Here is a 27,834-nt window from a genome sequence, read left to right on the forward strand (position 1 = left end):
TCAAATACATTTTGCTTTGACAGAACTTAGGTGTATTTTTTAATAATCTCTTTCAATCTTAATGTGTCTATATATTTTAGGTATTTTTTTATACATAGCATATACCTGATTTTTGTTTTTTCATCCAATCTAATAACCTCTGTAGTCTATCTACGTTGTTTACATTTATTGTCATTTCTGATTTATTTTACTGTTTGTTATTTCAGTTCTATTGCATTTTTGTCTACCAACTTATTTTGTGCTTTCTACTTTCCATACTTCTTGTTTTATTTTTTCCTTTCCTGCCTTCTTTCGGGTTGAGTTTCCTTTAATCTCTTTGATTCTCTCTACTGATTTGCTTCAGGAGAGTGGTACGGTGGTAGTGTATCAGTATGCAGTGTTTACAGCATTATGACTGTGACAAGCATTCACAGCTGACTGTTGCCGTGTGCTTCCTGCTGTATCACATAACGCTTACCACTGTTAGTGAAGAATGCCCAGGGGGCTCAGGTGTTGTCAAATTCTGTTATTCCCTTTGTATTTATTAGCTTGGATTCTTCTACAGAAAATAACTTTCCCTCATCAATATTTGATTACCCTGAAGTTTAGGTACAGGAAAGGAAGAATAGACACTTGAGTCTTTATTTTCTGGTTTTTAGAAGCAAGAGTTAAAGCCCCAGCAACCTCCAAAGGTAACCAATGAGTTTCGTTGTTTTTTGGTTTTTTTAGTATCATTATGAACTCATAGATTTTCATACTTTTGATGTTTAAATCAACTGCAAATACTACTCTTTTCAATGCTTTAATTGCTCTATTTTTGGCCAGTAGGAGTCCCTTTATTTTACTCTGTCCTTTTGGCAAGACATGTATAGTCTTCGATAGCTCCCTTGCTTTCTGGCACAAGATATCTCAGACTCATCTTGCCTCGCACTGGAACCATCTATTTCTACAAGAAGCCAGGTTTCTTTTTAGAGACTGTGTTACCTTAAATGCCTTCCCATTTCTCTTAAAGTCCAAAATACTTACCCTGTTATATAATACCATGCTTCTAACATTCACCCTTCTAGCTCCCTATGCTTCTCTTACATTGCGGATAATCATCTGTGTGATGTCTGACTAATGTCTGACTTTCCTGCCAGTGTGTCAGTCCCGTGAGGGTAGGGGCTTTGTATTTTGTTTACTGCTGTATTCCCAACAGTGCCATGGTGATTGGCACATGGTGGGTACCCCTGAAATATGTACTGAAAGTATGAATAAGTAAAATTTTAAGGCTAAGGTACATAGATAATAATCTTGTTTATTAGAAAATGTGCATTCACAATGTTGAATACATTGAATTACAAACAAATAAGTCCACAGTGGTCAAAAATGGCACCCCAAATTTATTCTCTCAAAATAGTTGAATAAATGCATTTAAGTAGTTTATCCTCTCTAAAACAATAAATTACAGATTTATTTTACTTTATGAAAAAGTTTCATATGAACTGGAAGAGTTTATTTTAAATGTAGCCAAAGGTAGCACGAAGCAGCTTTGTGAAGTTATAAATCCTTACAAAATACGACAATAAGTTTAAGTTTAAGTTTTCAGAAAGTTCTTAAATACATACTATTTTTAGAAGTTTTTCATATCTCAGGTTCTCCTATCATCTTTTTCAATTTATACTCCACTTGTCCCATTCATGACCTCAACTAGGTGATTTTTTTCCTTAAACTTTACCTCCCTGCTCTCTCCTCAACCTCAGGTCACTTCCTTATTTTTTGTGCCAAGATGTGCACAGGTATCATCCCATGAGAAGAACATGCTCTCAATAAAAAGGAAAGTGGTCGTCATTTTATCTGAATTTTATTCAGTATTACAGATTTTTAGAAGTTTGGAAACTTCTCTATGTCATATTCTTACATGGCTAACCATTAAGCTAACATAAAAGCCCTGTCAGCAGGCTTCAAATTATGTTTCTCAAATACTTCTACTAATAGTAGTCACCATTATTGGTTATTTAATTTACCCTACAATTAGCGATTAATTAACTGCAACTGAAACTTTCTGGGCTATTTTCCCCACTATGAAAAATATAGTGGTTTGGAACCACAAAAGACCCCAAATAGCCAAAGCAATCTTAAGAAAAAAGAACAATGCTGTAGTTATCACACTCCCTGACTTTAGCTTGTACTACAGGGCAACAAGAATCACAATAGCATGGCACTGGCAGAAAAACAGACACATAGACCAATGGAATAGAATTGAGAACTCAGAAATAAAACCACATAAATATGGACAGATAATTTTTGACAAAAGCAAAAAAACATACAATGGAGAAAAGACAGCCTCTTCAATAAATGGTGCTGGCAGAATTGGAAAGCGAATGAAACTGGAGTGCTATCTCTCACCATGTACCAAAATTAATTCAAAATGGATCAAAGAGAAGCATAAGACCTGAAACAATAAACTGCATAGAAGAAAACATAGGTACTAAACATGGATCTTGAGTTCAAAGAGCATTTTATGAATTTGACTCCAAAGGCAAGGGAAGTAAAAGCTAAAATAAATGAATGGGACTATATCAAACTTAAAAGCTTCTAAGCACAGCAAAAGAAACCATCAACAAAATAAAGAGACAACCAACTGAATGGGAGAAGATTTTTGCAAACAGTGCCTCCAATAAGGAGCTAATATCCAAAATATTCAAGGAACTCATGTAACTCAACAACAAAAAACAACCCAATTGAAAAATGGGCAGAGGACCTGAAGAGACATTTCTCCAAAGAGGACATACAAATGACAAATAGACATGAAAAAATGCTTAACATCACTAATCATCAGAGAAATGCAAATAAAAACCACAATGAGATATAACCTCACCCCAGTTAGAATGGCTATCATCAACAAGACAAATAGTAACAAGTGTTGAAGACTGTGGAGAAAAAGGAACCCTCATACACTATTGATGGGAATGCAGACTGGTGCAGCCGTTATGGAAGGCAGTGTGGAGGTCCCTCAAAAAATTATGAGTAGAATTACCGTATGACCCAGCAATCCCTCTCCTAGGTATCTACCCAAAAAATCTGAAAACATTTATACATAAAGACACGTGTGCTCCAATGTTCATTGCAGCTTTATTTACGGTGGCCAAGACATGGAAACAACCAAAATGTCCTTTGATAGATGAATGGATAAAGAAGTTGTGGTATATGTACACAATGGAATACTGTTCGGTGGTAAAAAAAGATGAAATAGGACCATTTGTGACAGCATGGATGGATCTTAAGATTATAATGCTAAGTGAAATAAGTCAGACAGAAAAAGCAGAGAACCATATGATTTCACTGATATGTAATACATAAACCAAAAACAACAAAAGAACAAGACAAAAATGAGAAACAAAAACTCATAGACACAGACAGTGATTACCAGAGGGTAAGGGGGAAGAGGGGTAGTAGATGAGCGTAAAGGGGAACAAATATATGGTGATGGAAGGAGAACTGACTCTGGGTGGTGAACATACAATGGGATTTATAGATGATGTAATTCAGAATTGTACACCTGAAATCTATATAACTTGACTAACCATTGTCACCCCAATAAACTTTAATTAAAAAAAAAAGAAAAATATAGTTGTTAAGAGTGTGGACTATGAAGACTGTTATTTAGGCAAGTACCTTAACTTATCCATGCCTCTGTTTTCTCACCTGCAAAATGGGAATCATAATAGTAACTTCACTCTATAAAACTCAGAATTAAACGGTACACATTCCCTGAGATATGAAAAGACCTCTATAAATGGTCACTATTATCATTTCCATCGTTACCATTCCTGTTATTATTATTATTATGCACAGTATCTAAACCAAAAAAGAAATTTAATCTTTAGGATTAGTGTGTCCCAAAAAGGAAAGACAGAGGAAGGAGCTGTACAACATCAGGGAAGAGGGATTCCAGGACTTGATCAAAGAGCCAGAAAACTAACTGATAAATCTAACTGAAACACAGGCTTGCTATGGGAGGTGGAGAAGAGTGAGAACAATCTCCAAAATGGAATCATAGGATGATTTCTGTCAGATTAAGGCTTCTATTACAGCTGAAGAAGTTGGATTTAAGAGTACAGCAAACTTCAGTAGCAAAAACATCAATTAAAAAAAGGGCAGAGGATCTGAATGGACATTTGTCCAGAGAAGACATACAAATGGCCAACAGGTACGTAAAAAGGTTCTCCACGTCACTAATCCTCAGGGAAAGGCAAATCAAAACCACAGTGAGATACCACCTCACACACCTGTCTTAAGTATACCGGGTGTGCTCAAAAAAATGGGGATGCAAAAAAAATGTATACACATTTTAAGATAATATCTCTTAAGATACTATCTTAAAATGTGCATTTTTTGGCACCCTCTGTATATATAAAATGGAATATTATTCAGCCACAAGAAAGATCCTGCCATTTGTGGCAACATGGATGGACCCTGAGGGCATTATGCTAGGTCTGATATCACCTGTATGTGGAATTTAAAAGGGCTGAATTATTGGAGGCAGAGAATGGAATGACAGTAGCCATGATCTGGGGGATGGAGGAAATGTGGAGATACTGGTCAAAGGGTACAAACTTACTGACAGGATAAATAAATTCTGGGGATCTAAGGTACAGCATGGTGATTATAGCTAATAATACTGTATTATATAATTAAAACTTGCTAAGAGAGTAGATCTTAAATGTTACCACAAAGGTGAAATGGTAATTATGTGACGTGATGGAGGTGTTGGCTAACTATGGTGGCAATCATTCTGCAATATATAAGTGTATCAAAACAAGTTGTACACCTTAAATTTACACAATGTTACTTGTCAATTATAGCTCAGTAAAGCTGGAAAAAACAAAAGACAGAAGATAGGCATCTACAAGCCAAGGGGAAAGGCCTCAGAAGAAACCATCCTGCCAACACCTTGACCTTGGATGTCTAGCCTCCAGAACTGTGAGAAATAAATTTCTGTTGTTCAACTCTAAAAAACAAAGTACAACAAACCTAGTATAAAGTGCAGATGATAGTGTTTACTCTCAGGTTTGAAAATATAACTTAGAGTAGAAAACATTTGGAAAAGTATTTAGAAATATTTTTACTTTTTTGGTGATACTGATTATCCGTATACATAGTTTTGTACTAGGTCCTTTTATCAGCATTCAACATAGGTAGAGGTAGAGATGTATAGGCAGAGACCATATACTCAAGTAAGCTCAGCGAACTGTTACATTAAAGCCATTTTGCTTCAAGTATGTATGAGCCTAACTAGATTGGGGCCGTCGTGGCCACCCAAATGTAAAAGTCTGCAGTTCTGAATAGCTGTGCAGACTTAGACTAAAACCTGTTGTGTCTACCCTACCTCTACTAAGAGATGGGAAAAGTAAATAATTAAAGTGATAGTTTTTCTCCAGAATTTACGGGAGTTGAAAATGCCAATAATTATAATAGTTTGCTGTTCATTGTATGTGTACAATAATAACACGTACTTGGCTTATGCTTCTAAAGTGAGTTACTTATTAGCACTTGAAAGAAAAAAGTAGTTAGGCCTACTAAAGGTAGTGAAAGCCATCTTGATCTCTTAATCTTCTTTACTGTTCAAATATTAGCATTATTTCTACTGATCTGTTAACTTAGGGGTTACTTAGTGACATAAAATACAAGGTGTAGTATTAAAAATAATAACTTAAAGAAGAGTACAATTTCACAGTTATAGACCATTGTCCATTCACTCATGAGTTCATACAACCCCCAAAAAGGTGTTATATGAAGATTATTTCTTTTCTGAGATAAATTATGATCTAGAATGTAACTGCTCACAATTACACATAGAATTCCCTGTGTTATTAAATATATGTTCTTGTTATTCAAAATATACAGTATCTGAAACCTGACTTTTGGAAACTGACTCGTACCAGTTGTCTAGCAGAGGCTTTAGTAAAGGAAGGCCCACACAGCAAGTAGCTTCCATTACAGTCTTAACTAGGTTACTCTTGAATCCTTCCATGCCTTATAGAAAAAGCAATGAGTCTTTTGTAGACCACTCCCAGGAGAGTGATGGTGAGCACCACTATTCCACACACGAGGCTGAATGCCCATCGTGGGCCCCAGGAGGTGTATACTTGACTGATGAACACAGGTCCAAGAATCCGTGCTGCACTTCCAGAGGCTGTTAACCAGCCCATGTACACACCCTGTGGGGTGGGGAGGGGAGAAGCAGATTGATACTCAGGTTTAGTTATTTTAGAAACAAGGATGATGCTCCTATTACCAAACTGTGAGAAACTCACAGGAATCACTTTCTCCATCTTTTATTTGTGAATTAAATATAAAATGCCTCTCTAGAAATACAGCAAATAATGAACAATAAACTTACTTGACAGAGTCAGGTAAGGAAAAATAAAAGTAGATGAAAGAGACAAACTTAGTATCTGCTGACGTGCTGGGAACAATATGAGTTTTCAATTTATCTTTTAAGGCTAACATTTATTTCCTACTTGCTATCTTCCAAACACTGTGTTAGGTGCTTTACATATATTGTTTCCAGTATTCACAAATTTCTGATTGGTGTTATCTCTGTTTAACAAATGTGGACACTGAATCTCAGAAAATTCCAGTCACTTGTCCAGGAGATTTGAAGACATGCTTGGCTCACTCCAATGACCTTCCAGTGACCAGACAGCATTTCACTCCTCCAAGTACTGTACCCAAAACCACAGCCCATGCAATCCACCCAAGAATGTGCAGCGCAGCATTGCTTTTAATATCCCCAGATTGAAAACAACTTAACTGTCCATCACTGGTAGATTGAGTAAATAAATTATGCTATACTTAATGAATGGAATGCTCAGCAATTGCTTAAAAGAATAAGTAGTAATTATCTCTGACACTTTTATCTATTTTGCTTCTATATGTTTTCTAATTTTTATATAATAATTATGGAAATTCTTATAATACAAACTAATTTTAAAGTATACATAGCTGCTGTATACTTTAAGACTTGTTTTCGTTTTTCAGTAATTGTTCCTAGGACCAGAAGAAATCAATTTTAGATTCCAATGTGCCTATCAGTTTTGATTTTCTAACTGTTGCCTAATTTAAGAATGAGTTTCAGAATTTTATGCTGCAGATATTTTTCCTATGAAAATGATTTTGAACTCATAAACTCTTAAGTTCAAGAGATCTTTGAGTTCTTAAGAGTATGTTTGTTAAATTCTAGAATACAAGTCCTGTAAGTACTTTACAAAAGTTGTGGGTTTTTCAAAAATTCAAAATGCTGAATATGATAAATATCCCCCAAATCAGCTTGTGTGGAAATAAGAGAATGGTAGCACAAAATGTGAGTGCTTACAAGTATATTTTACATAATTGCAATACCAGGGTAACTGACTCACCTGAGGCTTCGGTCCCAGAATTTTTGAATATAATGTATAAGACATGACATTGCAGGCGGGGTAGCCAATCCCGATTAGCACAGCTGATGTGAGGAACTGGGCCAGATGGATCATGGGGGTGTAGAGGCACCAGGCTTGTTCAGCTGGGCAGCCAATTGGTTCTTCATTGTGATCTGCTCTCGGGGACCTCCAGAGAGTAATAATCATCTCCCCAAATGTAGTATTAGGGATTGAATTATTATGTAAATCTGTAACAACAAAATTAGTACAGTGCATTACTTGTTAATTTTGGATGAACAACAGGGCCAACATTATAGAATTCTGTATGGCTATACCTTCCCACTGTATTTTGGGAAATTGATTTCCCCAAGGTAACAAGATAAAGAAGCCAAGCCACACAACGATGAGGCCTCCCAGTAGAATAGCACGCTCGCCAATCCTGTTAAAGAACAGAAACTCTAATTTAAAAATGAAACATTGTAACATAGTTTCATTACTTTTATAATTTTAAAAACTATAAATAAAATAATATATTGATACTTTTGGTGATATACCAATTAATATGAATGCTAAATATACTTTCCCACTAAAAGGAACCAGGATTCCTCTAAAAACTGGTTGATTTCAGGTCTGGAACAGAAAATGTGTAAGATGAGCCTGGACATCTTGTCATACGAGAGAGTACAGAAGCTGTCAGTGACCATGATAAAAGGGCTCAGAGCCACTATGGCCCCAAGCATGACAATGTGAACACCAAAACAACAGTAAAGACAATGGACTAAAACACATAAAAATGTTACAATCTATGAATTCACGCTGTATTAAAATAAAATACACTTGGTCACTTTTAGAGGATGGTAGGGAACCAACTCTATTTTAAAAATCAATTAATAAAATAAAAGGAAAGAATCACCCTGGCTTTCCTACACAAAATAAAGTATTCCAGCAAGTAAATAAAGGAATGATAGAATTAAAATACCAGCATTTTGCAATGAGAGAGAGAGAGAGAGAGAGAGAGATGAAAAAATATATATATTAAAAGAGACCTAAGAAACTTAAGAATCTGAGTCAAGTGATTAAGCCGTGGAACAAAATTAAATACAAACAAACAAAAAAAAACCCACAAGAAACAGTAGAGAAAAATCTAAATACTGCCTGGATATTTGATTATATTTATAAATCACTTAATTTTTTTGTTCTAGATGTGATAATGTCATCATTAACTTCTAGAGATACATACTAAAATATTTATGGAAGACATGACATGATGTCTGGGATCGACTTCAAAATAAAGCAGATGTGTAAAGGATAGGGAGTGTGGAGCAGGTAGAAGTGTAGATGAATCAAGATTACCAGGGGTTTATCATTGTTAGAGCTAGGTAGTGGATGTTAGAGATTCAGTACATGATGCTCTCAACACCTTTGTATATGTTAGAAATTTCCCATAATCAAAAGTGTAGCATACAAACAAGACCAAGGGCTTCCTGAAACAAAACAGACAACCCCAAACGTTTCCCATGACCCTCAGAATACCCATAAGGCTTCATATCTTTCTAACCTCATCTCCCATTTGCTGTTCTCATTCTGCTTTGGTCGAACTGGCCTTCCTGCTTGTCCTTAAACCTTCAAAGCTCAGTCTTCTGGGGAGCAGAGTTCCAGGCCACTGCTAGGCTCTTCTCTGATTTCGCTGAGGTCCCCGCTGGGATCTAACCTCCTCAAGCATGCCTTCCTCGAGCACTCTGTCAAAATAACACTTCCCCTCTCTCCAACCCCGCCTTGCCACTCTGTTCTCTTCTCTTTTGTAATATTATACTTAGATCCCAACCTGACTTCATATTTGTGTTTATTGGCAATAGAATACAGGCTCTTTGAAGAGATGGAATTGGACAATCTGTAGGAATGCCTATCAGCAGGGCTGCTCTACTTCTGTAGCAAGATGTAATGCGTTTCCTCTTACTTAACTTCGAATATGGATCTATGTCTATGTTTACATCTATGTCTAGGCCCCCTACTTGGCTCTATAAGAACAGGAATCTTCATAGTATCCATCACACCACCTAACATTACACACTGACTCAATATTTGCTAATTGATTAACTTTATTAAGGTTCTAAAATACTATTAAAGTATCTTGGGAATAATTAAATTGTTAGAACTGTCTAAATCTAATGTCCCACCCCAGACTATATGAATGAATTTAAATTTTATACAAGAAATAATCCCAAAGCGTGTTCTTTACGGTTGTACTTTTCCAAAATGCTTCTTTAAAAAAGTGTTCTGTGGTCAGAGTTACAAATAACTTTCAGAAATGTTACATGCTATAGTTGTCATGATGGTGACATAATATGTATGTACTAAAGATTTAGACATTTTAGAGTAAAGAAGTTCCATAATTTTAACCACAGTTTTCCAGACCTAACTGTTGAATCTTTTTGTTGCATAACATCTCACCACCATGCAGCAGAACAATGTTTTATGAAATACTTTAAATAAAAACATATTATAGAAGATAATTATTTACTTTGTAAAATATCGTGCTTTACTAAAGAATATGCCAAATGGTATAGAAATATCATACTCCCTTAATACATTTTATATATGTCTGCTAATGTTGAAGGACTAAAACTAATACATGAGAGAAAAGCTTTAAATTATTTTACTAACACATTCATTTACATTGTTAACTCTGTTTCATGTTTCACTTTGGAAAACAGACTTGAAACAAAACCAAAGATAGATAACTTACTTTTTGGAAAGTAGTTTTAATCCCCATGAAAATAATAACTGCCTCAACTCCAAGAGCAGCAAGTATTATTCCATCATATAATACAGCTTGTTCTCGAGTCCAGGCATACATATCCATTGTTAATGGAGTTACGATGCTAGAAAAACAAAAAAGAAGGTATTTGATTTAAATCCTAGTCATTGTTACTTAAATTTGAAATAGAGGCTTTACTAATGATAGACACATTCAAGAATTTGCATCCCTTTTAACACTAACACCTGATCTACATAAACAGAAATTTTAACACATTTTAAGCAGATATTGTTACATACGAGTATGTGCTTTTAGCTGTTTGTGTTTTCATTTTTAATATTTATTTTAATTATAAAAGTAATAATACATCCACATTGCAAAAAAGCATGAAAAACAGGAAAATTAAACCAACCAAAACTTTAATATAACTAAATAGTCATGGTTATATTTTGGTTTAAATTGGTCTCTTTTCAATAAAATGATGTTACACTATTATTAAGTTATTAGAATCTTCTGGGATTTTTGTTCTCTTTCTCAGTCGCTTCATCCCTACCTTTTTAAGTATATATTTTTCTCCCTACCTCCGAATGTCTCTCTTCCTTTATATGACTGTCTCCTTCCTTGCCAAGTTCTTTTCCTACTTTTTATTTCCTTCTGTTAACTGGCTCCAAGATGGAATTGAAATATATTTAAAGTATTCATTCTTTTAAAAAAAAAGAACATTACCATTTTTAAATTTTTAAATCAGATGAGCTGATGTGGAAAATAGTTTGGTGGTTTCTCAATAAGTTAAACATAGAATTACCATATAATACAGCAATTCCACTTCTGGATACAAACCCAAAACAACCGAAAGCAGGGACTCAAACAGATACTTGTATACCAATGATCATCACAGCCTTATTCATAATCATCACAGCATTATTCATAATGGCCAAAAGATGTAAATAACCCAAATGTCCATTGATAGATGTATGGATAAACAAAGTTGGTATATACACATAATGGACTATTATTCAGCCATAAAAGTTATGAAATTCTGACACATGCTATAACATAGATGAACCCTGAAAACATTATGCTAAGTGAAATAAGCAAGACATGAAGGACAAATGTTTTGTAATTCCACTTATATGAGATACCTAGAATAGGCAAATTCATAAAGAGAAAGTAGAATAGAGGTTACCAGGTACAGGTGAGGTAAGTGGAGACTTACTGTTTGAGTACAGAGCTTCTGTTTGGAATGATGAAAAGGTTCTGAAGATGCGTAATGGTGATGGTGGCACGACATTGTAAATGTACTTAATGCCACTGACTTGTACAATTAAAAATAGTTAAGGTGGTAAATTGTATGTTATCTATACTTTACAATTTTTTAAAATGCCCCCAAAATCAGATAAACTGAAACTTTCATATATTTCAATAATTTAAAAAAAAAAGAATCAAGGAAATCCAATAATTAAAAAAAATCAAGCAAATCCATATGTACTGGCATAAAAAATGTTACAATGTGTTGATAAGGGAATGAACCAAGTTATCCAAGGGTGATATCACATATTTATGTTTGTTTAATACATACACACACACACACATACACACACACAAATAATGGTATAGAATAAATGTTTGAAAAGATACACACTGAAGAATTAGCAGTTGTTGGCAGTGGTGACCTCCAAGGAAAGGAATGGGTGTGAAAATACAGTTATAGTGCTGGAATATTTACAAGTATGTACTATTTTTATAATGAAAGGCTTTTTCTCCATAATGATTTTTTTTTTCCTGTTCCGCCATCTTGGACCTCCTCCTCCTAATGAAAAGGCATTTTAAAAATAAAAAAAGCCATATGATAACCAAGATCAACAAAGCTTACACAAAGCAGAGATTTTGTAATATGTCATACTATTTTTTTTTTTCAGGATCAGGGCTTTAAACAGAGTTAAAACTGCCATACTGAAACCCATATATATGTATACATATATACATACATACATATATATATGTATGTATGTATGTATATATGTATATGTATGTATATATATGTAGGGACTGACATAACTTAATCATGACAAATTAGTTTTATAATTATACATATACAACTCAGAGGAAAGGGAGAAAGACTATGAAACAGATTCTTTTATAAGGAAGACAAGGCTAATAAGATTACAGACAGAATTAACTACATTCAAGTTAAAAATCATAAAATTTATACACACTTTTTACATCATGACAAAAAAAATGTCTTACATCAAGTTTTTGAGAACATCTATATGCCTGTTTAATGCTGCATTAAGAAATACAAGTTTTTTACATAATCTGATTCAGATAAAAACAGAATAAAACTTACGTTTCAAAAAGGGCAAAGATAAACAGGACCACAAAAAACAGAACATTGGTGGTCACCACAGCAACTTGATCAACATTTCCCTGGGGAACCTGAACTTCATCGGCACTTGCTACAGTGAACAGGAGAAAAGTTATATTACCTACATGAGTTAGAAATCATATGTAGCAAATTCTATGACTAAGTATTTAAAATCATTTTTTAGACTTCAAACAACCTGAAAAGTAACAGAATTTATATGACAGAAATAACTTTTAAATAGCATTTAAAAGTAAAGTAACTTTTCTTCCCAGGAGATACACTTCAATTCTATAGGAAATATAGAATTGATTGTCTATTTGGTGTCTCTCAATCTAAAATAGGAATGTATAGAATTCTATAAAATGATCTCATACTGAATATATTTGCTTTAAATTTCAGTTGCAGGTTTTTTTTCTACCTTACCTAAATCTAAATCATGAGGATTTCATGAAGACCTCAAATAGTTTAAAATCAGTTTCTCAGTCCTGATTTACTTCAATATATATTTTGAATTTACATTGCTACGTGAAAGTAGTAAATATCCTTATGTCATTACAAGAGTTTTTTTAAAGCCCTTATGTTATCATTTATGTTTTTTGCAAGAAATATATTTTGCAGAGAACCACCAAGTTATGATATTTTTTTAAAAATTAGGAGGGCCGAGTAAGTACATGGAATTATTTTGAACTATGTAGTTAAGCTACTACTCAGTATAAGCTATTCCTGATATAACTGAGAAATGTGAAGACTTATAGATCTACTTATATACAGCTACCATGCTATTTTATAATTTACCCACTTACTCAGAGTAACCAAGTAAGTGATGCACATATGTGTTCATTTATGCTGTCTGTAGTGTATGTGTAGTAGCAGGAATCAGGCAATGACATTCTTAAGACACAGTAAGTTTCTATAATTTTTTTCATAGTAGTACCTGCCTTTATATCTCAGGATTCCTGAGAAGGAGTTCCTTCTCCACTGATAAATGAGGCTTGGAAGTAGGCTGCTATACTTGGCAATTAAGCACGTTGAATACAAAACATAGGGTTATGACCTCCCTTTATAATCACACACAAAATACTGGTTTTAAGATATTGGTTGTTCAAAAATAATACAAAGTTTTTTTAGCATTGATTTTAACCCTGCCAGTCATGAACACCAAATAACTGATATCAGTATGCCCTTTTTAAAAAAATCAATTTAGGTAACTTTCAATTTTGAGGATCTTCTCCCAATCACCCCTTGTATTATCCTCAAAAGCAAAATCCAAGTACATACCAAACAGACAGAATCATAAGAAATACTTTGATAATGTTATAATAATTTAGTCACACAGGTTAATAGTACCTTCTTCAAAATTAATATTTTTACACTGTCGTCCTGAGTCATCCACATGATGTTCTCTTAAAAAGAAAAACATAAATATTGTATCCATGAAAGGCTTAATATAATAGATAAATGGTTTAAATTTTACCAGCCTTCTATCTTTATAAATTCTGAAATAGTTTCTTTACTAGCTTGAGTAATGAAATTATTACTATGAGATGTAACCAATAAAATTTAAAAGATACAAGTCATGATTCTTATACTACCATATTAAAAAAAATTCATCCAAAGCATATGTGATCTATATTAATCAGTGTTTGAAGTTTTGCAGTGATTTTAAATACTAGTTACAAATACTTTTGGACTTGGTTAAAGCACTCCAAAGAAATATACAGTAACAAAATGTCCATAGTTTTATAAAATTCTTCTATATATAAAAGATAGGAGATATATTTGAAGTAACTTTTGTATTTAAGTTTGATACTAATCATTAATCTACTTAAAATGTTGCTTTCATTGCATTCCCATACTTAGAAACCTACAGTTAGTAAATCAAATCTAAACCTTGAATCTTCAGACCTTATAATCTTCTCATTTATCAGATTGTCTGTTATTCAGGTACGAGTACTACATGCATTAGCTGATCAAAAAATACGAACACAACTAACTATAGATATCAAATACGAAATAGATTTCATAGGAATAATTATCCCCCAACGATAATGTTTATTTAATTTCACAATCTACAAATGCAGTTTTATGATTTCTAATTACCTTAATATAGTAAGGATCAGAAGAATATTTAAAACTCCCAGGAAGGCACCAAATAAAACTGGTGCTGTATACATGTTTATCTGCAGCTTTATAGTCTCCCATGTCATGCCCTTTTCTCCAATGAGTGCAAAACAGGTCTGAAAAACTTATTTAAAAAAAATATACAGGTGAATTATTATACGGGAGGCACAAGCTAAAAACTGTGAAAGACATTTATCACAAAATTGGAAGTAACATGATGGACTCATCCATCTACATCATCTCAACAAAGGGAAGAAAATTTGGGGGGCAAAAATTTATTCTTTCTCTATATAAAGCACAAATATGCAAAGAGTACTAAAAGATATGAAATAGATCTGTGGTATTAAAATGTCATGGGATGGAGTGATTAGAAAAAATAATATCTAAAAAGGCTCTTTAGCAGGTCAATAATGAAAAAAGTTGAGTAACACTGATGTACATGAATTCACAAGGGATTGTACCTAAAGTAATTTGTCAGTAACTTCTGTTTTTTAAAAAAAATCTCCATAGGAAATTTAAATTATACAATTCTTCCATAAACAAATTATAAAAGTTTCATCAATTTCATATAAAATAGAAAATGTCACATTTCAAGTAAATATTTTTAAATATTACTGTATATATAGTATTTAAATTATATGTATACTGAATATTCTAAAATTGGATTTGCAGCAACAAACAAGCTCGGAAAAGTCCTGGTTTGCTCTCCCGATTTAGATCCTACGCGTGTCTCTGGCTTTTCCAGGAAGTCCTAGGTATCCTTAGGGTGAGGATTAAGTAAGACTCCGCCTGGCCAGGCAACACTTGGAATGGCATCAAGCACACAGTGAACACTCAGTGCTTGTTGGCATGGTCACCACCATTATGGGAAAAGTCACCTAATGCTTTCAGGTCCACATTTACTCATCTATAATACGAAATGTTGAATGAGTCATCTAAAATACTTTTTTAGGTGGTCAACATATTTATTGAGTGAGCACCTAAGTCTGTACCAGGTACTGTCCTAGACCCTGGGGGTAGAGTAGTAAATAAATAAGGCCAGACTATGTCCTCATCTATTTTATATAATATGGCAGTAGATCCAATTATTCTACATCTGTGCTTACATTTCACTCCAGAATACTAAAATGAAATATTAGATATTGGTGAATGATGAACTAGATTCTCTCTGTGAAGCTTTTTCTTGGCTAAATTGGAGGAAGCAATGGAAACGGGGGTGAGGATGAGGTTTAATGAAGTAAAGTGGGTTGGATTCACACTGATGATATTCAAAACTTCAGTATTCAATGCATGAGCCAACTGTATGGTTTTTCACTGTTACTCTAGGCATAAGGAATTACTAATTTCTCTATTCAGCAAAAAATTAGCCTTGGGGAAGTATTAAATCTCAGTACTATTTGTTTATACTCAGCTGAAGGATAGTAGCTTTGGAAGAGGAAGAAAATAGTGTTTTTTAAAACTCATTTTCTTCAACCTTTAAAACATCTTAAAGGTACAGGCCAAGGGCAAAAGGTTAAAGAACTTCCTATAACGTTGCTTAAATCCTTCAGCTGAAAGAATTTTGTTTCTATTAAATGGAAAAAGCAAACCCTTGCAGAGACATCAAGCTAAATGATTATTTCACAGAACATACTTTGGAGTATAGGTTTGAACCTCAGATTTTTCCACTTATCTGGCTGACCTTAGATAATTTACTTATATTCTCTATGCTTTGGTGCCTTAATCTGTAAACCATGGACAAACAGGACTTAATTTAGGACTTAACATATATATAAAGAGCCTAGACTCACCGCTGGATCAAAAAGATTAGTTTCCCTCCCTTCCCTTCACCTATGAGGTTTTATGGCTTGGATTTCATTTAATATTTCAACCTCAAAAGTTTACCCAAATCAAATTTAAGTATGACAAGTGAAAAGTACATACCTGGACCTAGAATAAACCTAATGCTTGACATGCACTTGTGTTTGCCATGGAATTCGTTCTTTCCTGAAGGGAAGTAGCACCAGCAATATATGATCTAACAACTGCTACATTTCCTAAGAAAAGACACAATAATCCAAAGTAACAAAATAAAAATTCAATTTAATTTGGCATTATACGAAAGAAGAAATATTAATCTATGGTATAGTCACTGCTTCCTATTTATGATCTTACAAAGCATGTATATTGAGCAAATGCATCAATTAACAGAAAATGTTTAATTTTACAAATATGAAAAACAGTGAATACTTGAATGAATTGAAAAAGCAGCATGACAAGAATGATAAACTATTTTTCATCATTAAATACTGAGAAAGCACTGAGTGAAGGGCATACTACTGATTGCTACAACTATAAAGAAAGATGCCACAATCTGTTTGGATCTGTAATATAAGAAACAGAAAAAGAAATCCACTAAAAATTTAACTCCAAAAATTTATTGAGCACTTATTATGTGCAAGAGACTGTGCTAGGGGCCATGAAATATTTTTAAAAAGTCATAAATGTCCTCTGATTACAAAGTTACTGTCCGGTTGGTGATACAGGATGAACACAGTGCAAAACAGTATATAAGAAAGGAGCAGGGTAGCCTAAGAAAGCTTCATGAACGATGTGGAATTTGAACTAAATCTTGAAGGATGAAGAATGATAGGAATAGAAGAGAGAAACTATAGGTAATGGGCATATCATGAGCAGAGGCAAAATGATAGTAAGATACTTGTCTGTTTGCAATCACAGATCTATATAGAACCATGGGATATGAGTCTGAGAGGAGGTGACACCAGGTGAGACTGGGTCCTAAATGTCAGGATGAATGTGACTGACACAAGCAAACATATACATACATACATTCATATTACCTGATCCAAATCCCACCAATCCACGAGCAACCAACATGTAGTATTTATTATGAGAAGCTGGGACGTGGACATAAGCATAGAGGCAGTTGGCTGCCACCGAAATGAGGATGGAGACAATAAGAGGTTCTTTTCTTGGTCTATAATTAGACCACAAACCAAATATAGGTGAAGCTACCATTTGGCCAAGACTAAACGAAGCAATAACCCAGCCCAAAAAACTTGCATCAGCTGTCTGATCGATCTGCAGAAAAAAGTACAATGCTTTAAGAATTGTTATCTAAGAAAAGTAAAGTATAAAACCTAAATACATTTTTTGACTATGTAACATTTCATATTTAAAAAATAAAACCAATAATTCTAGCATAAGTTTTAATAACACTATAATATGGGGTTCAACCTTATGACATTTCAATTAAATGTGCTAATAATTCACTATACACAAGGAAAATGCTTGGGAAGCTTCACCTTTTGGAATGATTATGGAACTATCTGGTTCATAAAAATCTTGTTAAAAAGATTATCATATACAGAGGGTGCCAAAAAATGTATACACATTTTAGGAAAGGAAAAAACTAAAAATTGTAATACTCAATATATACTGATAACAAAGATGTATACAAGTCACATTTGACTTATGCAATTACGAGCAGTGCTCAAAGTAGTTCCCATCAGCGTCCAGACACTTCTGATTACGGCGAACTGCTGCTTGAGCAACATTGACCAAGGTGTCCACTTGTATACATTTTTTTGGCACCCCTGGTATGTGTATATATGTATACTATAAAACAAAAACTAATATGCCATTCTTTATTTTTTATAAAGTAAATTATTTCGCACTTAATGCTACTCATAAGCTAAACAGCCATTAGCATGTGTGTTTTTTTCTTTTAAACTGTGCACAATGGTCAAATAAGACAAAACACAAAAAGTTGAAAGATAGTTTTCTCATTATACTGATAACTAATGCTTACATTCAACACAGATAATTCAGGATTCTAGCACTTAAAAAAAAGTTTCTATGTATGGTGGTTTTCAGGATAAAATCTAAACTGATTTTTAGGAAAAACTAACTCACAAGCTGGCCACTGTTCTCTCCTCTCAAACTTCATCTCTCTGCATGCTCCCTCCTCCCAATTCTAACTTCTAGCCTCATAGAACTGTTTGAAGTTCCCAAAATGCAACAAATTCTTGCCTCCACCGCCTTTGCACAGGACCCTCTACTGTCTCTTCACCAGCAATGCCTTCCCACCCTCCTGCTCCTGGACCCCCACCTTTCCTTCAGGCGACCAACTTCCTTCTGCAGGCCTTCAAAACTCTGCTCAGGTGTAAGTGATTTTTGGAAAGTCTTCCAGGATCCTCTTTAGTCTGGACAAACAACACCCCCTAATTCCCCATGTCTGTCTACCTGGGTCTGTGTGTATGTATATCTGTATGTCTCTGTCTCTGTGTGCCTCACACACATACACACACATGCTTCAGACCTTTATCCACTTATATTGTAAGGTTATTATCTGTAAACTGGTTTGGTTTACACACTTCACTGAAAGTTGATTCTATATCTTCTCTAAAAAAACCAATAAAACCCAAAGTGTGTGGTACTGTATTTCAAAAACATTCTCTAAACATGTTTAATATGACAAAGTCCAAGTTCTAGAAATGTTAATGCTTTGCTATGTGAGGTAAGATATGAATATGGGTGTCCCAAACCTCCTGAACTATTTACTTATAGATTATTGCTTATTCATGTAATTAACAGTCATTGAGGCCGTTACTATGACAAAACCTAGGCAATAGGATACAAAGATGAATAAACACAGTTGCAGGCATCAAGATGTTTCCAAACCAGGTTCTATTTATCGGGTTCTGAAAAATCCTGTATTTGAGTAGCTGGGGTGTGGGAAGAAAAATAGCGTGCTTTATTTTATCTGTCAAATGAGGATAACTTGACAGAGCTGTTAGGAGAATTATTTGAGCCAATACATGTATAATGCTTAGGGCTATGTCAGCACATTCTATGCGCTCAATGAATGTTACCTATACAATATAAAACGAGTATTTCTTAATATATTGTTTTTACTAATATGTCAGTTTTATTATGTTTTATTGTAACTTATGCATGAGTATTCCCACTATTTCCCTAGGCTTATAACCTATCATTCCAATTCAAAATCTGGGTTTAAGAATATGAGTCTTCTGGAAATCAACCCCATCTGTGAACATCAGAGCCTAAAGAATCACTCGGCTGATGGCTATCAGCTAGGGGCAGCAGTCCAACTCAGAGATTCGACGCAATGCCAGATTCCTTCAGACAGACAATTTAGTAGTAATTGTTTGTTTTTTTCTGGTTTTTGGCATAGCCTTTTATCTTTCTCACAGATGGCTTTTAAGCTAAGTAATATTTGGTAACATACTATCATCAAAGAGATAATAGCCTTAAATTAAGAATTAAAACTTTAAGGTAGTAGGAACATAGCAGTGTGGTTAAGAGGTCAAATTTTGGTTTCAGATAGGGTGGTCGCTGCCATTTTCTAGCTGTGTCATCTCGGACAACTTACCTATCCTTTCTGAGTCTGAGTTTCTTTACCTGTCAAGCAGGAGTGATAATAAGCACCTCACAGGGTTGTTGTGAAAGCTTCAGTACTGTGCCTGACACACCACTGATCTCTCAATATTATTGGTGAAATAACTTGAGAAAAATAATTGACAACTTTTTTGGTGAAAAATGTTATAATTTGTTTTTTCAAAGAACTAGTTATATGTACATATAATATATGTTCATGTAATATAATTTTTAAATAAATTTTTAAAATAGCAATGCAAATGTGGCATAAATCTAGTTAATTTCTTTTTATTAGGGAGAGGGCATTGATGGAACGCAAAAGGGACTAATCAGTAGGTGACCTTACGTGTGCATTTGCCTGGGACGTCCGGGTATGATCCTATTATTCTGGAACAGCACTCCTCTCACTTCAAGCGTGTTCCAGTTTGCACAAGAAAGCATATGATCACCTTACTCATAGCCTCTTTTGAGGAATTGTCTCAAGTTATATAGTACTAGTAAAAATTAAATCAGAGAATACCAAAGAGACTCTAGAAACTCTTAACTACAGAAGAGTTACTGCTACAACAGCTGCTTAAGGGAAGAACTAGTTGACGTGTACAAACCTTTTGGAGATAAGGCCATATTGACCATTATCACAATGGAAAATCCTGTAAAGAGACAAACTGTATTTATACCTATAATAATTTCACTCTATAGATACAATTTTTTAACTATAGCGTGGGTTTTAAATATCACTCGGAATTACAAATTTATGCCCCCAAAATGTCTAATTTATTAAGCAATGGGTTTTATCAGAAGGAAGAGATATAGTAAAGGCTTGAAAAGAATATACCCTGTTTCCCCGAAAATAAGACCTACCCAGACAATCAGTTCTAATGCGTCTTTTGGAGCAAAATTAATGTAAGACCCGGTATTGTATTTATAGTTATATTTTATATTATAGTAATTACATTATATTAGATTTTACATGTATATTATATTATATTATATTATATTATATTATATTATATTATATTATATTTATATACCTGGTCTTATAGTAAAATAAGACCGGGTCTTACCTTAATTTTTTGCTCCAAAAGATGCATTAGAGCTGATTGTCCGGCTAGGTCTTATTTCCGGGGAAACACGGTATAATTATAGTCTCAGCCATAATTAATATAAGAAAATCAGGGGAGCTTTTGTCCTTACTCATATACTTTCTCTAAATAGAACTTATTGAAGCTGTAAGTTTTTATATTATATAGTAGCAGAAATGAATAGAGGAAAGGCCGCTTCTTTATAGAGGAAGTGGCTAGACCGCTAATCTGTGTTGTTTGGGAAGGAGAATTGACTGGAGGGAAGACTAAGACACAGAAATGATTATCCAAAGGGGACAGTGGCTGTGAAGAACGAGGATGCTTCGAGATGGCCATACCATCAAAGAAAATTCATTATTTTTGCTAAGTCTTTATTGCTGGAGAACTGGAATGATAAACTCCAATGTTATTTGTCAATTTTAAAATGTTAGGCACATCCACTGCAAAATTGTATACAGGTTATTTTTTAAGAAACTGCTTTATTAAGATATAAGTTAACATACCATACAATTTAACCATTTAAAGTATACGATCAGTGGTTTTTTAATATAATCACAATTATGTGCAACCACACAAAGTCAATTTTAGAACATTTTAGTGACTCAAAAGAAACCCTGGCCCTTTAAAGCTATTACTCTGCCACCCTCCATCAATGCCATAACAGTCCAAAGCAACCACTAAATCTACCTTTTTTTCCTTTATTAGTTTTCGTATCTTGAAATTTCATTTGAAACAGAATCATAATAATATGTTGGTCCTTCTGCTGTCTGGCTTCTTTACTAGCATAAGGTTTTCAAAATTCATCATGTTGTAGCATGTCATCCCTTTTATAAAGCCTTCTTTAAAAAATAATTATTAGTTTCATTTTAGTGTATTTTGAATTTGCACATTAACTTTTATGAAAAGAGGATTGAAAGAGTGAACTAATATTTAAATTCAAGGCTACAGTTTCATAATCAAATTTGTAAACAAGCAAAATCTTTAACATGCCAATTAAAATCTGAATTAAAATACTTTTCATTTTTTTGCTGTTAAATTTGAAATTATTACTTATAATTTTAGATTTTTGAGTATACTAAAACTTAGAAGTATTTTAAGTGAAAAAACAGTCTATTGAAGATATTGCTACCTAAACAACACTATTTGCCCCCTTCCTCCTTCCTGATAGAATCCCAATTGTATTCCAGTATCTATCACTCCTCCACAAAGCCACAGGCTTTAGGGGAAACTGTTTCCACACAAATTCCAGAGGGTAAATCCTGATTGATCTAAAAAAATTCAATTAGGGTAACCCCACTGTCCTAGCAGATGATGGGTTTAGAAATTGACAAGTAGCCCAGTTCTGACCAGTGAGACATAAGGGGGGGGGTTATTTGGAGACCTCTGGGAAAGAACTCCTCAATTCTGATGAATAAAAATTCGTATGAATAGATGTGACACCTGGAACTGCTGCTACAATCATGCTACAGCCTAAGAATGAAGCAATATGTAGAAGAGGGTTAAAACCAAAGTTTCGGGGACGCAGAGCCCGCCCCCGTCAATTTGACTCAACATTTTGTCCCTGGTTTTTGGGGCTCCTACTTACAGCTCCGATTGCAATTGTATTCCAAAGAATTGTTGAACTATTCTTTTTTGTCCATTTTCTTTAGCTTTGTTTAAAATTTGTTTTTACTCAGTGTTGAATCATGAACAACACTGGTAAGTGAAAGAGAACAAGAGGGTGACTGGGATAAACAGAAAGATTTGAAAAACTAGTAAAATGACCTTCACTGAGTCTATCAGGGAACTTGTAAAGTTACTGTCTACAGACTTAAAGAGTCTAGACTTGAAAAAAAATCGATTCCCTAAAATGTTCCTTTAAAAACTATCATAATATCAATAATTCCCATATATTTTCATTCCTTTTCATTTTAACATAATTACAGTTCTTAATATTAAAAAAAATTTCCTCATGAAGTTTTACTTTTTAGTAACTATATTTTCAGATAATGTTAATAGATTAAAATACATCGAGCTATACAAATTAAGATTCTTGCACTTTACAATTTGTATGGCATGTGCCAAGATAAAAATTAAATGAGGTTCATAGGCAACAAAAGGACAAAAAAGAGATAAATTGGGCTACATCAAAATTTAAAACTTATCTGAATCAAAGGACACAATCAGCACAGAAAAGAAGAGTCCCAGGATGGTAGAAAATATTTGCAAATCATGTATCTGGTAAAGGGTTTTAATATCCATAATATACAAAGAACTTCTACAACTCAGTAGCAACCTGACTAAATAGTGGGCAAAGGACTTGAGTAGACATTTCACCAAAGATATACAAATGGCTAATAGGCACATGAAAAGATGCCTCCAGGGAAATGCAAATCAAAACCAGGAGATACCACCTCACGCCCATTAGGATAACTACTGTTAGATAAACATAAAATAAGAATTGGTGAGGAATGGGAAAATTTGAACCCTGCCTGTTGGTGGGATATATAAATAATGTAGCAACTCTGGAAAACCATAAAGCAGTTCCTCAAAAAATTAAGAATAGAATTATCATATGATCCAGCAATTCCACTTCTGAGTATGTACCCAAAAGAACTAAAAGCAGAATGTTGAAGAGATATTTGCACACCCATGTTCACAGCAGCTATTCATAAGACATGAGAGGTGGAAGCAACCCGTGTTCATCAGTGGATGAAGAGATAAACAGAATGAGGTATAAACTAAAGGGGAGCAGAATCACCCCAAAATACACTGCATTGGCATACTGATTATTTTAAGCTGAAGGCAACTAACAATCAACAGATGCAGGAAGGGCTCTCTGCCTTCCCCCTTTCTGCCTAAAATCAGGGCATAAAGTTCCCCTGAGAAAAGTGCTCTCCTTGTACCAGAAAGACAAGAACATTCTTATCCCTGGAGATGGAGAGTCCATGCTGAGATGAGTCTACACAAACAAACCTTGCTAAAATAACATTTATCTTCACCTAGTTTCTCCCATATAGTTCCTAGTTACTTTCCCACAATTTACCATCCCTAGAAGCCCAAACCCCTTTCCTTTATCTAGTTCTTCACAATCATTGCCCTTTGTTAAAATGGCATATAAGCCCCCAAGTATAAACATTTCTCTGGGGTTTTCACTTTTCTATGAAGGCCCCAGTGTTATGTAAAAATATTAACATCAAATAAATCTGTACCCTTTTCTCCTATTGATCTGTCCTTTGTCAGTTTAATTTGCAGGCCCCAGCTACAGAACCTAAGAAGGTAGAGGAAAGTTTTTCCTCTTGTATAATATATACAACAGAATATTACTCAGCCTTAAAAAGGAGGGTAATTGTGACACATGCTACAACATGGCTAAACCTTGAGAACATTATGCTAAATGAAACAAACTAGTCATAAAAAGAAAAATACTGTATGATTACATTTATATGTAGTATCTAGAGTACTCAAATTCATAGAAACAGAAAGTAGAATGCGAGTTGCCAAGGGCTAGGAGGATTGGGAAATGAAGAGTTGTTTAATGGGTTAAGAGTTTCAGTTTTGCAAGATGAAAAAATTCTGGAGATTGGTTACACAATCATGTAGATATACGTAACACTTTTGGTCTTAGAAATGGTCTAAGAAATGGTAAATTTTAAGTTATATGGTTTTTACCATAATAAATAATTTTAAAAATTTAAATGATATTTTATATGAATTTTTTAAATTATGTAATTTCTAATACTTACCTACACTGCTGAGAAACATAGTAAGATACAGAATCCTAATAGATCTCCATCGGCTCTTATAATGCTCCTCGGTTTCTATAATCTCCCATTCTCTAGGTGTAAAGAAGAAAAAAGTAGTATAAAGTTATCTCATTACACGCAAATCTGTGACAGTTTTATTTTCTCTCTGCTGAAGTCATAAAAATGATATGATAGAGGTATGATTTACTAATATTGGTTTTTGCTGCACTAATTAATCTATGAATAAGCATTATTTCTTTGAAATTTCCATGGGTTGTATTTATGCATCACTGTACATAGAAACTTGGGAGACAAGAGGTAGCTTAAAAAGGCCAAACATTTTGCAAACCAAATATTTTGCTATTGTTGGCATGTTACAAATTTATTATTCAAGAGTGTTGAAATTTATTAAACTGACAAAATGAATAAAAGTATATCTAAAAAAATCAAACTAGTTATAACAATTAGATCTTCCATAGGGGGGATATGTGCAACTACTATATATTAAAAGTAATTACTGTCATCATTAGGACATGCACTACTTGATGACAGCTTCCTTTGCTGTAGGAAGCTATTTTGGTTGGGTAATTTCAGCAGAATTAATGAAGAAGTGACACCAGGAAGGTTTGATGTGATATAAGACATTCCTAGTCTGAAAACTCCTGGAATACTTGCCTTTCATCCAGCATGTGTTCTACTAGTGGACCAAGAGAGACTCAGGCCCCTCCAGACTGAATTGATTGGTCTTTCATACAGGCCTGTGACCTGGACTAAGGGCAAGTATATTAACCAGACATCCTAACTCTGTCAGGTGGTAGAAATGAGTGTGTGTAGTCATTACATTTTCACATATGCATTCACAGTTAAAGTTACCTTAACGTGAGAATTATATTGTCAAATAATTAAGACATGCAAAACAAACAAAATGCCTTCTTTCAATTTCAAGATTATTTTCTAAAATAGACCTTAGAATCAAATTAGTCTTCAAAAAGGAAGGCCGTTGTTTTTTTTTTCCCAAATGTGATTGGCAGTGGTAGAGAGGAAAGGGAGAGAGAGAAAATTTATTAGATCTACTAATATGTGCCAGGTACTATATTAAATTAGTTCCTGATGTACTTAACACTATGTATGCCATTCCTTCAAAATAGGAGAGCACTTTAGCCCTGAGTCAAACTTTCATGTTCTAACTACACACAATTCTACGAAGTTTATACATGGTTTTCAACCCAACAGCAAACTAAAAGCCCCACAATAAAGTAGGGAGAAGAGAGGCTCCTGACAGCAACAAAAACAGGTTGCCAACAGATAACAAAAACATGATGGATAGTCTGCCAGGAACAGAATAGGCAGAAAAGCTAAAAAGCAAACATAAAACTTAAAAAGTACAGCAGTGTATCATAAATTAGTGTAGAAGCAAAAAATACATCAATAGGCTGAGGACATCACTCTATTACAACATTATTTCAGCATTAATATTAATGATCTCAAGATAAAATATAGATATAATTGCATTACATATATTGTTTAGTAAATCAGGAATCAGAGATAGACATTTTCCAAAGATTTTCAAAGTGGTAGAAATAAAGGTTTAGGGATTAAGTGGGACAAATGAGCAAAAATTAACGTGGTCATAGCTTAAATTTAACTGTGTATTTATTAAATTACTTTATACAATTACTGTGTTTCAAAAATGATACTTAATTCTGATTCCCTAAAGGCAAAAATGCATACTTAATTATGTAGTAATGAAACCGGATGTGAAACAAGTTGGGGCTCCTGCTGCCTGCACCGCTCAGCCAATAGGCCAACCCAGGAGTTGGGTCACAGAATAAGCGTTTATTATCAGAGCACGGGTGGTCTGAGAAGGCAGCAGGTTAACACCTCCAAAAATTGCCTTAACATTCTCAGACAAGCCTGGGATATTTAAGGGAAAATCTGGGCATTCCTCCAAAGACTACTTAATGGTTCTGGGGGTCTGCATGGAGCCTTCACTCTGGCAATGTCGCTCTCCAGTGTGGTCATCAACCCAGGAGCAGTGATGACAGTAACCTGGAAAAAATGCTAGGCCATAGAGATTGTAATCAGCAAACATGGGGGGCATTGTGACTATTAAGCAAGCATGTTTCCGGGTAATTATCTAAAGCAGGGTACTGGGACAGGGGACATTCCAAGCTCAAACCACAGGGAGGGGTTGATGAATTGTTAAGCACTAGGGCAGGGAAAGGCAAGGCCAGGGACATGGCAAGGCCTTCTTTCTGGGCGTCCCAACCGGGCTCTGTTTCAGTAAGAGACAAACTAACAATTCTGAATTACTGTCCATAAAGTAGAATCAAAATAACCAGAACTATAAGGGTCAAAATCCACTTCATCCCTTAAATGCTAAAAAAATTTAGTCTTTATGTATTTGGCATAGGACAAAAGTGAACCCATTTTAGACAGGTTTATTTGTATCTTCAAGTATGAATTAAAACCATAATTTCGGAATTTTTGTGAACTGTGTACAGTGCTCAGCTTTGTAAAGGGCCAAATGCAGAATAGTTTGGCGCCTGCACCTTTGAAGTGAAAATCCAAGAGGCAGTTTGAGTTGCTGAAACTCAAACACCTTCTCCAGAACCCGCCGGCTCACCGACGGCCGCCCTTTCTCAGCGGAGGGAGCGCACGTCCTGGTCTCGCGCGACCGGCCCCCGCGCCCGCCGCCCTGGCACCTAACTCTGCTGACGCCGTACGGCTGACGCCAAGAAAGGGGCCAGTCCCAATAGAGAGGAGAGTGAGAGTGCCTTCCCCCAACATCCGCTCACCTGCTTCCGGGTGTGCGGTCGCCTATGAGCGGCTCCTGCTCAGCCTGGATCCCCAAGCTCGCCATAGTTATAACGCCTAAAAGGAGGTGCGATGCTAACTCTCGCGACACCTCTTGCTCCCTCACATCATCCTACACGACCCAAGCTGTCAAAACAGACCAGCAAATGCGCGTGCGCACCCGGCGGCCAAAAGTGGGCGGAGC

At 34.7% G+C, this 27,834-nt stretch overlaps 1 protein-coding gene across 1 annotated transcript; it reads right to left on the reverse strand.

Annotated features, from left to right (window-relative positions):
- Positions 1–3,477: 3,477 nt before the first annotated feature.
- Positions 3,478–27,797, reverse strand: MFSD8 (major facilitator superfamily domain containing 8). The gene is given in 15 exon segments (XM_033134291.1): positions 3,478–6,182; positions 7,383–7,630; positions 7,718–7,821; positions 10,129–10,145; positions 10,147–10,264; positions 12,488–12,596; positions 13,853–13,908; positions 14,606–14,750; positions 16,550–16,567; positions 16,570–16,662; positions 17,467–17,707; positions 20,632–20,655; positions 20,657–20,676; positions 24,834–24,925; positions 27,632–27,797. Coding segments are annotated over 15 exon segments (1,557 nt in total). The 5' UTR covers positions 27,697–27,797; the 3' UTR covers positions 3,478–5,975.
- Positions 27,798–27,834: the final 37 nt, after the last annotated feature.

Source organism: Rhinolophus ferrumequinum, chromosome 18 (genome assembly GCF_004115265.2).
Source record: "Rhinolophus ferrumequinum isolate MPI-CBG mRhiFer1 chromosome 18, mRhiFer1_v1.p, whole genome shotgun sequence".
Classification (NCBI taxonomy): Eukaryota; Metazoa; Chordata; class Mammalia; order Chiroptera; family Rhinolophidae; genus Rhinolophus; species Rhinolophus ferrumequinum.